This window comes from Pseudorca crassidens, chromosome 4 (assembly GCF_039906515.1).
Source record: "Pseudorca crassidens isolate mPseCra1 chromosome 4, mPseCra1.hap1, whole genome shotgun sequence".
NCBI classification, from domain to species: Eukaryota; Metazoa; Chordata; class Mammalia; order Artiodactyla; family Delphinidae; genus Pseudorca; species Pseudorca crassidens.
In genome coordinates, this window is record NC_090299.1 from 65,977,509 (window position 1) to 65,990,173 (window position 12,665).

At 33.8% G+C, this 12,665-nt stretch overlaps 1 protein-coding gene across 2 annotated transcripts in view; it reads left to right on the forward strand.

Moving 5' to 3' along the window:
* SLC30A9 (solute carrier family 30 member 9) overlaps positions 1-12,231 on the forward strand; it is a 72,658-nt gene extending 60,427 nt beyond the window's left edge. For both annotated transcript variants that reach the window (XM_067735833.1, XM_067735832.1), the window contains 3 exons: positions 2,166-2,295; positions 3,876-3,989; positions 10,759-12,231. In XM_067735833.1, the coding sequence (XP_067591934.1) occupies positions 2,166-2,295; positions 3,876-3,989; positions 10,759-10,803 (289 nt within the window). In that variant the 3' untranslated portion in view covers positions 10,804-12,231. The remainder of the gene's footprint in view (positions 1-2,165; positions 2,296-3,875; positions 3,990-10,758) is intronic.
* The last annotated feature ends 434 nt before the right edge of the window (positions 12,232-12,665 follow it).

Consider the following 12,665-nt stretch of genomic DNA (forward strand, 5'->3'; position numbering starts at 1 on the left):
ACGTGTACTTGAGAATAATGTATATTCTTCTGTTGAATGGAGCATTGTGTCTGTTAGATTTTATAGTGCTCACGTTTTCTAGTTCCCTGTTGATCTTCTTGCCTAGTTGTTCTATCCATTATTGAAAGTAGGATGTTAAAGTCTCATGCTGTTATTGCTGAATTGCCTATTTCTCCTTTCATTTCTCTCAGTTTTTGCTTCATGTATTTTGGTACCCATTTGATAGGTATATGTGTGTTTATAATTTTGCATATATTGTTTATAATTAAAGTCTAAAGAAAGAACTGTAAATGGAAGGACTCACTGTGGCAAATTTGAAATTTTCTGGAATAGTGATGATCTGTAGATTAAATTGTTGGAAAAAATAAATGTTAGTATTCCAGGAAGTTCATACAGTTTTTTAATCAATGTATTAGTTATCTATATTGCTCTGTGACAAATTACCCCAAAACTTTGTGATTTAAAACAACATTTATTACCTCACAGCCTCTGTGGGTCAGGAATCTGGGCACGGTTTACCTAGGTCTCTACCTTAGGGTTTCTCATAGACTGCAGTCAAGGTGTTGGCTAGGACTATAGTCATCTCCTGGGGAAGGATCAGCTTCTAAGCTTTCTCATGTAGTTATCAACAGGATTTAGTTCCTTGCCATGTGGGACTGTCCAACATGGTAGCTTGCTTAATCAAAGTATGCAGATTGAGAAGACAATAGATATTGAGTATGAACACGATAAAAGTCACAGGTTCATCATCTAATCTTGGAAACGACATATCATCATTTTGCCGTGTTCTGTTGGTTAGGAGCAAATCGCTAAGTCTAGCCCACAGTTGAAGGAGGGAGGGTTGCACAAGGGCCTGAACACAGGAGGGGGTGGGGGGGTCATTGGGAACCATGATAGAAGCTGCCTATCACAGTTTTCTGTCTGCAGTTAGTTATGTGTAAGAACATAGGGAAGAAGTATATCAGAACATTTTTATTAACTGCTAATTAAGCATTAGTCAAATCATGAGTATTTTAAATCTTTTGTTAAGACTGAGTTAGATATGCTTTTTTTAAATGAATAAATTATATAACCTCTTACCAATCTGGACAAGTTCTATTTCAGTCTGGGCATACATAACTTTATAAATATAAAATCATTAATTCTTATTTTCATCTATACTTCTTTATTCACATAGATAAAGAATTTTAGACTCAGTATTTAGTAACTTGCTTAAGATCTCTCAGAAATTAGAGTCAGATGTTTTAAGAGTACTTGGATTCTCACTTAGGCTTGTTTTCCCAGTAGGATGTCTCTATGTCCTCAGAATTCAGAGTGTTTATAATTTTATTATGTATCCTCTAAAGAAAAGATATTATAATGATTACTCTAGAAAGAAAGGAATTTCTCAGTAGTTTTCTGGAGAAAATTGATTCCTGAGGATTAGGGCAGGAGGTATGGAAAAGCAATTATGCTTGAGCATCTGCTTCCTTTTCTGGAAGGCAGAATGGTGTAATGGAAAGACCACTAGGTTTGGGTATCTAAAGATCTGGGGGTGAGTCCTGGCTCTCCTGTTGCCTAGATGAGTTACCTTAGGCAGGTCACTTATGCCCCTCTGGGATTGTTTTATCTGTAAAGTAAAGATGCCATCTTAATCTACTTCATGAATGTCATTGATTAAATGCCTGCTGTGTAATTGGTAGCATATTAAACATTTTATATATGTTGGTTCATCATTCCCCACATCAGTCCCATTAGGTAGTTATTATCAACCTCATGCTAATGGAGTACTTCACAGAGTTGTATGAAGACTTTTAAAGAAGCTATTGAAAAAAGGAAAAAAGGATTATAAGATAAAATGACAACATTGTAGAAAAGCAATTTTTTTTTGTTTTTTAGAAAAGCAATTTAGAGTTGATTTTTTTAATCCACAAACTATGTAATTCATATATATACAAATTACCATAAAATAGTATTTATTGTTTACACCTTCATATGGCATTATGCAAAAAGAGCTAAATGAACATTTGTTTGGAAAATGATAGGTGGTGCTTAATGGCGAACACTCTGAAAGCCATCTTAGTCCATTTTTCATCACTGGTAGTAAAAAACAAGAATTCTAGACTTTTTGCCATTAAAATATATGTCTGTGTATATAAATTTGTATGTATTGTTTTTGGTTGCAGGGCAATTCATGACGTTAAAGCCACAGATCTAGGATTAGGGAAAGTAAGATTTAAGGCAGAAGTAGATTTCGATGGACGAGTTGTTACGAGATCATATTTGGAAAAACAAGATTTTGACCAAATGCTACAAGTAAGTTAAAGTATTTATTGATTTCTTCTTATATAGCCAAGGGTTATAAAAATTACTTCCTAAGTAAATAAAACTTTTTCTTTTATAAGTCTTAAAAGTCACTTCAGGTTTCAACTGATTCAGACAGTAGAAGAGGTAACTTATTATTAAAGTGCTTGTTGTGTGCCAGGTGTTTTATATATGTTACTTTATTTACTGTCAACAACCTGTGAGGTAAAGAAATAATATTTTCATTTTTATATATAGGCCAATTCAGGCACAGAAAGATTAAGTAACTTGCCTAAAATTGCAGAGCCATCATATGGGATCAGATGTGAATTCAGATCTCTCTGACTCCGGAATCCATGCTTTTTTTATTAAGAGTACTTTAAAAGAAAATTTATACAGGATAATATAATGAACAGAGCAGAAGCTACCGCTTGCCTTTGTCGAATATTAACATTTTACTGTACTGTACTTGCTTAAGATCTTAAAAAAAGAAAGAAATCATTACAAAAATATTACAGCCCTTGTTTCTCCTTATAGATCCCATTCTCTTTTCTCCATCCCCAGAACTCACAATTATCTTGAATTTAGTACCTGTCATTTCCATTCAGTTTTTTATACTTCTCAACATATTTTTCTTAGCGTAATATGTAACATTTTAGATGTTTAAAAATTGGTATAAATTGTATCATAATGGTTTCCTCTATAAGTTGCTAAACAGCATGTTTTTGAGATTCCTCCTCCATGTTAATATATATACCTCTAATTAATTTACTTGCTATTTAATAGTCCATATTAGTAAGATGTTTGCTTATCCAGTCCCTACTTCACGGACAATTATATTGTTTCAAGTATTAAACTATTGGAAACAGTGCCACAGTGGCATTCTTATAGATGTTTCCTTGTTTGCATGTGCAAGAATTTCTTTAGGGCATTACATAGCTAGATTTAAAGTATAGGTGGGCCATTGGATGAACATATCTTCAACTTCCTTAGATATTGGCAAATTGTTCTCCAAAGTGTGTCAATTTAACTCCCACCATCAATGTATCAAAGTTTCTATTGCTTCACATTTTCGCTAGATTGTATTGACAGAGTTTCGAAATTTTTATCATTATGATAGATATGAAATAGTATCCTGTTGATTTAATTTATATTTCCCTGGTAGTAGTGAGGTTAATAAACATAGAAATTTATTGACCACTGGGATTTCCTGTACTTGCTTTGTTCGCTTAATTTCTGTTATTCTGACAGATTTATAAATGTTTTATTTTTAATATACTAGTTACTAATCCTTCCTCAGTTGTGTATATGCATTTTCCTCTAAAAAAAAAACTTCCCCAGCACTATTTATTGATTGTCTATCCTTTTCCCACTGATTTTGCAGTGCTACGGTCTGTAGACCGTTGTACTCAATTTTTTCTCAAATTGAGTTTTGTTTTTGAAATATGTGGTCCATTGCCTATGGCTTGAAAGTTTTTCATTTTTTATTAAACTTAACGGTGTTGGTTATAATTTTTAAAAGAAATTATCAGTGTACCACTATGACTTTCTTAAGAATCTGTTTCATTTTTCTGCTATCATTTTCTTTATAGGAAATTCAAGAAGTGAAGACTCCTGAAGAACTAGAGACCTTTATGCTTAAACATGGAGAAAATATTATTGATACTTTAGGAGCTGAAGTAGATAGGCTTGAGAAGGAACTGAAAGTAAGATGTATTCATAATAATAATATAATACAGTGTCAGCTACTTTTTGAGTGCTTATCTATGTCAGGCACTATGCTAATTGCATCAGTTATGTGCTTTTATTTTCTCAGTAACCCCATGATGTATCAGTAGTTATGGGCAAGAAAATGATTGGGTTAGAGAAGTTGGATAATGTATTCAGGGTAGTATAGGACTTGCGATTTGAACCTTTGCTGTTCAATTTCAAATTCCATACTTTTAACCACTATTCTATACTGCTTGCTTAGTTTCTAAAATAATCAGTTTTTTTCTTGTTTGTTTGTCTTTAAATAAGAAGCGTTTCTAACATTTCTAGAGAAAGGTAAAAGGGAAACTTTAGACTCTGTTCTAAAGTTAAAAAAGAGTGTGACCTTAAACATATACATACATACTGCTTTAGCCCGTCTGACATTATTTTATATTTTCTGTTTGTTTCTGTTCAGTTGGAGATCATTACAACCTGTTGGTTTTTTACTGAAATATTACCTAACCAGACTGCCTTTAAAAAAGTGTCAGTGCTCTCAAATTGTCATTTATTGACATTTGAATTCTAATTGTTTGCAATGAAGAAAACTTGTAAATGATCTTTAACGTTTATAACTTGTTGAAGGCAATGTATTTTCTTTAGCTGATGTTGATTTTTGTTTAATTTTGTTAAAAATTGAAGAGAAACAAAGACAAAAATTGAAGGGAAACATTTCTATCACTATTTTACTATCTTTTAGAATCTAGATATGTGATCAGATTAATAGAAGCACTTCAAAAGAGATGATTTTGTTAATGTTAATATTATAGTTCATGAGCTTATCAGGCATGATTTTCAGAATTTCTAGATGAACAATTCTCGATATTTTGATATTAGGATTCTTAAAAATTATTGAGGACTCAAAGAGTTTTTTTTAGTTATATTTATTTATATTTACCAAATTATTAATTAAAATTGAGAAATTTAAAAATATTTATTCATTTAGAAAACATAATAAACGTATTTCATGTTAATATAAATAACAGTTTGAAGGAAAGTAACTATAGTTTCCAAAATGAAATAAATAGAAGAGTGGTATTTTACATTTTTACAAAAATCTAAGACAGCTAGATTCCCATTTGTGCTTCTGCATTCAGTCTATTACCATACGTTATTTTGGTTGAAGAATATGAAGAAAAAGGAGGAGCCTTTTTAAGTATTCTTATAGTCTTTCCAGATACTTGGTATTCTCTTTTAATATTACACCAAAACCTGACAACCGGTAACCTCTTAAAGCATAGTTGTGCTGTGAAATCTGAAACCATATCGATGAACTTTTCATATACTGTTTGTGAAGTTAGGGGGCACAGTCCAGAAGACCACCTTCATTTCTAACACCAGTTGCAAAGTTCACGTGGTTCCTAAGACCACCCTCAGGTTTGATAATTCACTAGGAGGACTCACAGAACTCACTGAATGGTTTATTATAATGAAAGGATACAGATTAAAACTAGCCAAAGGAAGAGATGCATAGGGCAGAGTTCCAAACCTGGAGTTTCACTTGTCCTCTCCCCATGGAGTCATGGACGGTGTTATTTTCCTGACTGTGGTGTGTGACAGTTTGCATGGAGTATTGCCAACCACAGAAGCTCAACCGAGCCTTGGTGTCCAGAAATGTTCTTGGGGCTCTGTAGTTGACTGCTTGAGTGGATGACCTTTCATCTCCAGCCCCTCTCAGGAAGAGCCGACAGCTTTAGTTTCCACCTGCTTCTGGAGGTAGAGCAGATACTGTGTGGACAAAGATAAACAAAGACATAATTATCAGGCAGAATATTCCAAGGACCTAGAGATTACCTCCCAATAGCCAAGAGCAAAGGCCAGACCTCGCTTTGAGTATGATTAGCAGTCTCCTATACACTATAGGAGACTGCTAATTATATTAAAATCTCTTGGTCTGTCTTTATACTCTGATTGAATCTTTTTTTTTTAACATCTTTATTGTCTGATTGAATCTTTTTAACCCATGCTTGATTCTTTAACATTATGAATTGGTCATTTGGAAAATACTGGCTCACTGAATTTATGCACATCATGCAAATGTTGATACATTTCTAAGTAGTGGGAAGCTGTCAAGCTCATGGTGGTGGATATGAGTTTTTCAACATTCTAATTTTGACTTGAAAGCTTGCATTTTATTATTAGCAACAAATACTGTTGTTTTCCTTGAAGTAGTAGACTCATTTTGTTTATTTCTTAAGAAGATGCCTGCCAAATACCCAAATTTGAATAACCATAGTTTGTTAGTTATTCTTTCAAGTAAAAAGGGTGTTGAGATAAAAACCGTCTGATTGAGCTCATTCAAGCAATCACAGGGATGCTTTTCCTTGTGACAACATCAGACTTCAGCGTGAAGCACAGCTTCCCATTTTGTCACCGAATATTTTTTTAAAGTGTATTCAGGAGTTGAAGTTTAATAAATCAATACTTTTTACTACTTCATGAAGGACATTTTAAAGTCAAACTGGCTTTTTTTAAAAAAAAAAAAAACTGGGTGGCAATAAAGGAACACAATGACTACCAGTATGATTTGGTGCAAGTTGCCTTGAGTTGTGTGAAGGTGCCAGCAGTTTTATCCATGCCATCAGAGGAAATGTCAGCATAGTAAAAAAAGGCAAAAAATATCTTACTGTAATTATGAGAATAGTTTTGACCTCGGAGTCCCCCCTGAAAATGTCTCAGTAACCCAGTAATCCTTGAACCATGCTTTGAATACCATTGTTCTCAATAAAATGTGAGATGATTATTTTTTTGCAAGGTGATTGGAGAATGAATAAATGTTGCATTTCCATTCTATCTGTTTTTATTTCCCTGGCAAGGAAAATAATGGACTTTTAAAACTAACTATTTTGGCTTTACTCTTTAATAGAAATAGTGTCAGAAGCCGATTTAAGAATAGTTAACAAGTTAGCCATTCTTAATTGTATTTACTCTTATCACAATCAGATATGCTTATTATTATTTTTTAAGCTAATTTTGTGCTTTAACTAGAAGCTATTAAATCATTAATAGACTGAATTATCTCGTGTTTTTGAATTATATAAGTCTTTCAAACCAAGAAGCCACATTTTGCCTACACTTTCAGGTGGAAACATCCCTAAGGTGGTAATAAGGTAAATTAATCTCAAGTGAAAAGAAAGTTCTTCATAGTTAAGGTACCAGACCGAGAGAGTGCATGAAAGTAAGCTGATTTTCTTTTGAAAACAAAAACTTTGTACATTGGTATTTTCGCTCCTTTTTAGTATCTAAGCATAGTTGCCTTCTAAGTTTAAATTTTAATAATTATTGAATTACTTTGGAAGGTCACACTCAGTGATAAAATTCTGCAGGATTATAGCCATCTCTTTGAGTAAATGCCATTGATCTAAGTATTAGAACAGGCGATATTTTTGGCTTGAAGTCTGTAACTTATAGTGCTATGTTACAAATAATAGAGGCTAATTTATAAAGTCCCATATTATAATGTGAAATACATCTTGTTCTTATTTTGAAATTGTTTGAATTGTTAATGTAGATTTTTGTTGTTGTTCTACCTCTATATTCAATCAGTAGATAGACTCTTGTCCTATATCTCCATGAAGTTTTTTTGTTTGGGGGGAAATAATTCTATCGGAAATTAATTCAGTGGGAAGATGCCATAGCAAATTTCTAATAAATTCCAGTTAAATGCTCTGCCCTTTACTATGTCTTTTGAATCTCTAATTACATCCTCCTGTAGTATTTTCTTTACTTGAGTCTACAACATTGTAAAATAAATTATGTAATTTGGTTTTTATCTCTGTATAATATGAGTGTTGGAAAAAAATCTGTGATGTGTAAAATATTCCAATTCGCATTGAACAGTGCCTGGGACATAATAGACCAATAAGTATTTGGTGAAAAAATGAATGAAAATTATAAGTTGGACACCAATTACTGATTTTCAGTTCTATTTAACAGTTATATATTCATGAATATATGAATATATTAATTTCTACTATGCACATGATATCTTGTTTACACACTAAACGTTAAATTTTAAGGATATTAATCCTATTTCTTTTCTCATTCATTCAGCAAACACACTGTGTGTGTCTGCTTTGTAATGGACACATACATTTTAGGAATTTGGTTAATTTTCTCTCTGAAAACTTGATTTTAAAAAGCAGAGTAAATTAACTTTTTAGTTTCTTTTTCTTAAGATCAGATTTTTTATTAGTACACATTTGTTATATAGTGCTTTTTAGATTGAATAATTTTAAACTTTCCATGAACAGCTAAAATTTTTCAAGTCATATTGGGATGAGTAAGTGTTGATTGGAATGGGAAAACAAAATTCAATTTCATTTCTGTTTGAGGAAGTCTTTTTTATTCCATATTGAATTTAAGAAATTCTAGACAGAGGGAATAGTTTAAGATAAAGAAAACACTGAGAACAAAAGTGTCATCTGCCACCCCCTTGTGGGGTCCCTGGTCACTCTTACCTTAGGACCCAAGAGGAAAGCACCCCTAGGTACAGTTGACCAGCACTAGTTGTAAGAAAAATCCCAGTGCACACTAAACAGAATGAGTGCTGTAGCTGGAGCTACACTCCAGTATTATACCAGGTTTTTGTCTTTATAATTAAATTTGTTTAATATGAATAGTATGCAAATGTTCCTGGGATATTATTTTTTAAGCTAGGAGTTATTAATCCTGACTGATTATTAGAATCCCTTAGAAGAGCTTTTTTCCCCTTGTTGATTTATTTATACGGTTTTTATCAAATAATACACACAGTTTACAAAATCAGAACTGAAAAGCTTATACAAAAGTGTCACCTGCCTCGCCTTCCTCAATCGTTAGTTCTACATTTTAGAACCATGTTTAATAGTTTTAGTATTTTATATTTACTGCCGTATTTCTACGTAAGATTCTGACATTGCTCCTCCTAACTTAAACGTTTCCTCTTAGGTAGGTATAGGTTTAGTTATTTTATAAGTCTCTTCTGTCCTGCAGTCTCACAATATCATTATATTCACTTTATTAAACTTTTAATTCCCCCCCACACATTGTGTTAGATGTCCTTCCTTTATGTATCCATAGAGGAAAAATCCCCTCAAATCTTTACTTTGCTCTGTAGTAGGAGACTATTAGAATCGCCTGCTTACTTACCTGTATTTTCTCACTAGAGATAAGTTCATTCAAGGCAAGTGCTGTTTATTTCCCATTCATTGTTGTATACTTGAGTGCTTGGTACAGTGTAGGCATATAATAAAGATATTTTTAGGGACTTCCCTGGTGGTCCATTGGCTAAGACTCTGCGCTCCCAATGCAGGGGGCCCAGGTTCGATCCCTGGTCAGGGAACTAGATCCCACATGTTGCAACTAAAGATCCCACACGTGGCAACAAAGATCCCACGTGCTGCAACTAAGACCTGGAGCAGCCAAATAAATATTTTTTTAAAAAGATGTTTTTCATCGTTAATGAAATTCCTTAAGGTTTTTCACAGTCTGGCTTCTGCCTGTCTTTCCAACCTCATTGCTTTTTGCAGCTGCTGTTCTAACTATACCATACTGCTAGTGCATACTTTCCAGGCTCTCTTGACTTTACTCATGCTATTTCTTTCATCTAGTCCCTTTTCATCATCTATCTGGAAAATTCACCGTATTCAAACCTTGTTTAGATACTATATCCTCTGTGAGTTCTTTCTGGATCTCATGAGCAAAAGTAATCTCATGTTTTTGTTTCCAGAGTTATTATTTAGTACATTAAAATAGTTAGGAGCCTTGGGGTCTGGAGTCAGGCCTGGAATCTATCCTGGCTCCATCACTTACTAGCTGTGTGACTTTGGACAGGTTAATTTCTTTAACCTTCATTTTTCCTATATGTAAAATGGAAATAATTGGGTTATTATGAGGATTTTAAAACACACACTTCCCGTGAACCCCCTTACTTATTATTAGCATAGTACTTGACACAAGAGTAACGGCTCAATATATGTTAACTGGTTATTATTATTAGCTATAATGCTTTTTTTTTTGGCTGTGCCAGGTCTTAGTTGTGGCAGGCAGCCTCCTTAGTTACGGCTCATGGGTTCCTTAGTTGTGGCATGCAAACTCTTAGTTGTGTTGCGGCATGCATGTGGGATCTAGTTCCCTGACCAGGGATCAAACCCAGGCCCCCTGCGGTGGGAGCGTGGAGTCTTAACTACTGGGCCATCAGGGAAGTCCCTATTAGCTATAATGCTTTTGCTCGTAGAGGTTATTCATACACTTTTCTCTCTGGCTAAACTGAGTCCCTCAGGGTAAGGAGCAGAGTCTTATTTAATAATCATAGCTCTACTTTCTAGCACAGTGCTAGATCAAGACTATACGGATTGTTACTAGAACATATAAAATAAGTTAATATCAGTTTAGTCTTTCAATTATTATTATTGCTTTGCAGTGATTTTCACCACAAATGAGCATATTTCCAGTGCTTTGCAGTGCTTGGCACATACTAGATTCTTAATCCATTATTGTATTAATGAACATATGGACAAAACTCAGGGAGGCTGGACTACTTACTATATATTTTATAGTGTATAACTGGCCTGCTCATCTATTGATCTTATGTTTTTCCCTCTGTAAATATTTCTCTTGCTAGTATGCTACAATGAAATAGTTTGACCAAATGTTTTCATTGGCTTTAGTGACCAAAAGGAATAAAAGGAAACAGAAAATTGTCTTTTGCTATTAATAACGTAGCGGTGATTTTTTTCCTTCCAGAAACGAAATCCTGAAGTTCGACATGTAGATCTGGAGATATTATAGACTTGATGGAATGAATCACCTTGGAGGGAGTCTTGGAAACAAGTTTGCCAAGACTGCTTTCCCACACTGAAGGAGTCAATGCCATTCAGAAGCCGTTTTTTTTTTTTTTTTTTTAAGATGGAGGAAATATTTATGTAAAGAGCAATTCAACAGTCCACAGAACTAAAACAACTTCTTCTAAGAGACATATTACAAGTTGAATCAATTTGAAAATCGTGTTTTTATGTTTCAGCAGGAAACATTTTGGTTACTTAAATTGTTCATAATTTCTTATTTTAGCCTGTCATTGTGTATTGTACCTTATAATCATGTTTCCTTTCTTCACATTGGTAAAAAATAAGCAGCATCTGTAAGATTATGATTTTTAATTTTATTGCCAGTGAAGATTTCACTCCGTCAAAACCTGTCAATCTTGAACATTCTGGCTAAATCTTGGTTTGCGGTTTTTAAAACAGTCACTCCATTTCAAAGTCTGTCTTTCCTTATAGAATGTAGACATTATTTTAACGTACCTTGTGTTTTTTGCCCTGAGCACGAAGAGGAACACTTTCCAAACCTAGTTATCCATAAACGTTCATTCCAGAAAGGGCTTTGTTACTGAATGGAAGGAAGAGATTTCAGTACACTCTTTTTAGGTCATGCTACTTGCCATTTTGTAAAATTTCTTTTCTCTTCGTTGCTTTTTTTTTCCTTATTTAGTTTAAGTTTCCTAGTGATAGGAAATATAAAATAGCCCTAGATATTTCCATGGGCCAGTGTGATGACTGGTTTTTTGTTTTTGTTTTTTAACTGGCTTCAGTCCCATAATGTGTATTTACTAGGAGATAATGCATTTATAAGCATTTTAACATGTAAAGTGGACTAGAAATATTTATAATTTCACAGAAAAGACAGCATTTTATTTTTAATTTATTTTAAAAGAGGCACTACTTGTGTAAATCTGAACTGTGGGATAGTTCTTTCTTTGAGAGATAGAGAAGTAAACCTCTTATGCAGAAACTTGTGGCCATGACTTTTGTATAATATCATAAGACAGTAGTGTGTCTGTAACATGAGTTTCTTGCAGTTACAAATGGGCATTTAGCATACTGTATGATTATAATATTATGTGATAAGTAGCTTTCTAATGATCATAAGGTATCAAGATGAAAAAACATGCAATTCAGTAATTGAAAATTTAGTGCAAAACTACAGCTGTGTCTCCATTCATCAAAAGAATTCATATGCACTTTAAATTGTTCAGGTACCAGTGAGCATTGTCCATGCAAGAGTGGTAGCTGGGTGAATAATCTCTTTGCTGGGTAAGTGAGTGCTTAAGAACCTAGGTCAGTGTCTAAAAACTTACTTAGATTGAAGTTTATGAGTTATAGCAAGTTATAATGCTGGAAACAAAAAATAAACATTTGATTAAAGGGTTTGTAATAGTAATTTTTTGATTCAGAACTGTTGTTTACTGGAAAATTGTGAAAATTTACATTGGTGTACGCTTTTTACCACTACAAATCATTTTGTGTGCTGTACATTTTAAGTGAAATAACATTCCAATTTTATTTTTTAAGATATGAAATTGTTTTATACATATATATGTACATACACGCACACAATTTGGGGTTTTTTTTGTTTTTTTTGTTTTTTTTTTTTGCGATACGCGGGCCTCTCACTGTTGTGGCCTCTCCCGTAGCGGAACACAGGCTCCGGACGCTCAGGCTCCGCGGCCATGGCTCATGGGCCCAGCCGCTCCGCGGCATGTGGGATCTTCCCGGACCGGGGCACGAACCTGTGTCCCCTGCATGGCAGGCGGATTGTCAACCACTGTGCCACCAGGGAAGCCCAATTTGTTCTTATGGTTTCAAATTCTTCGC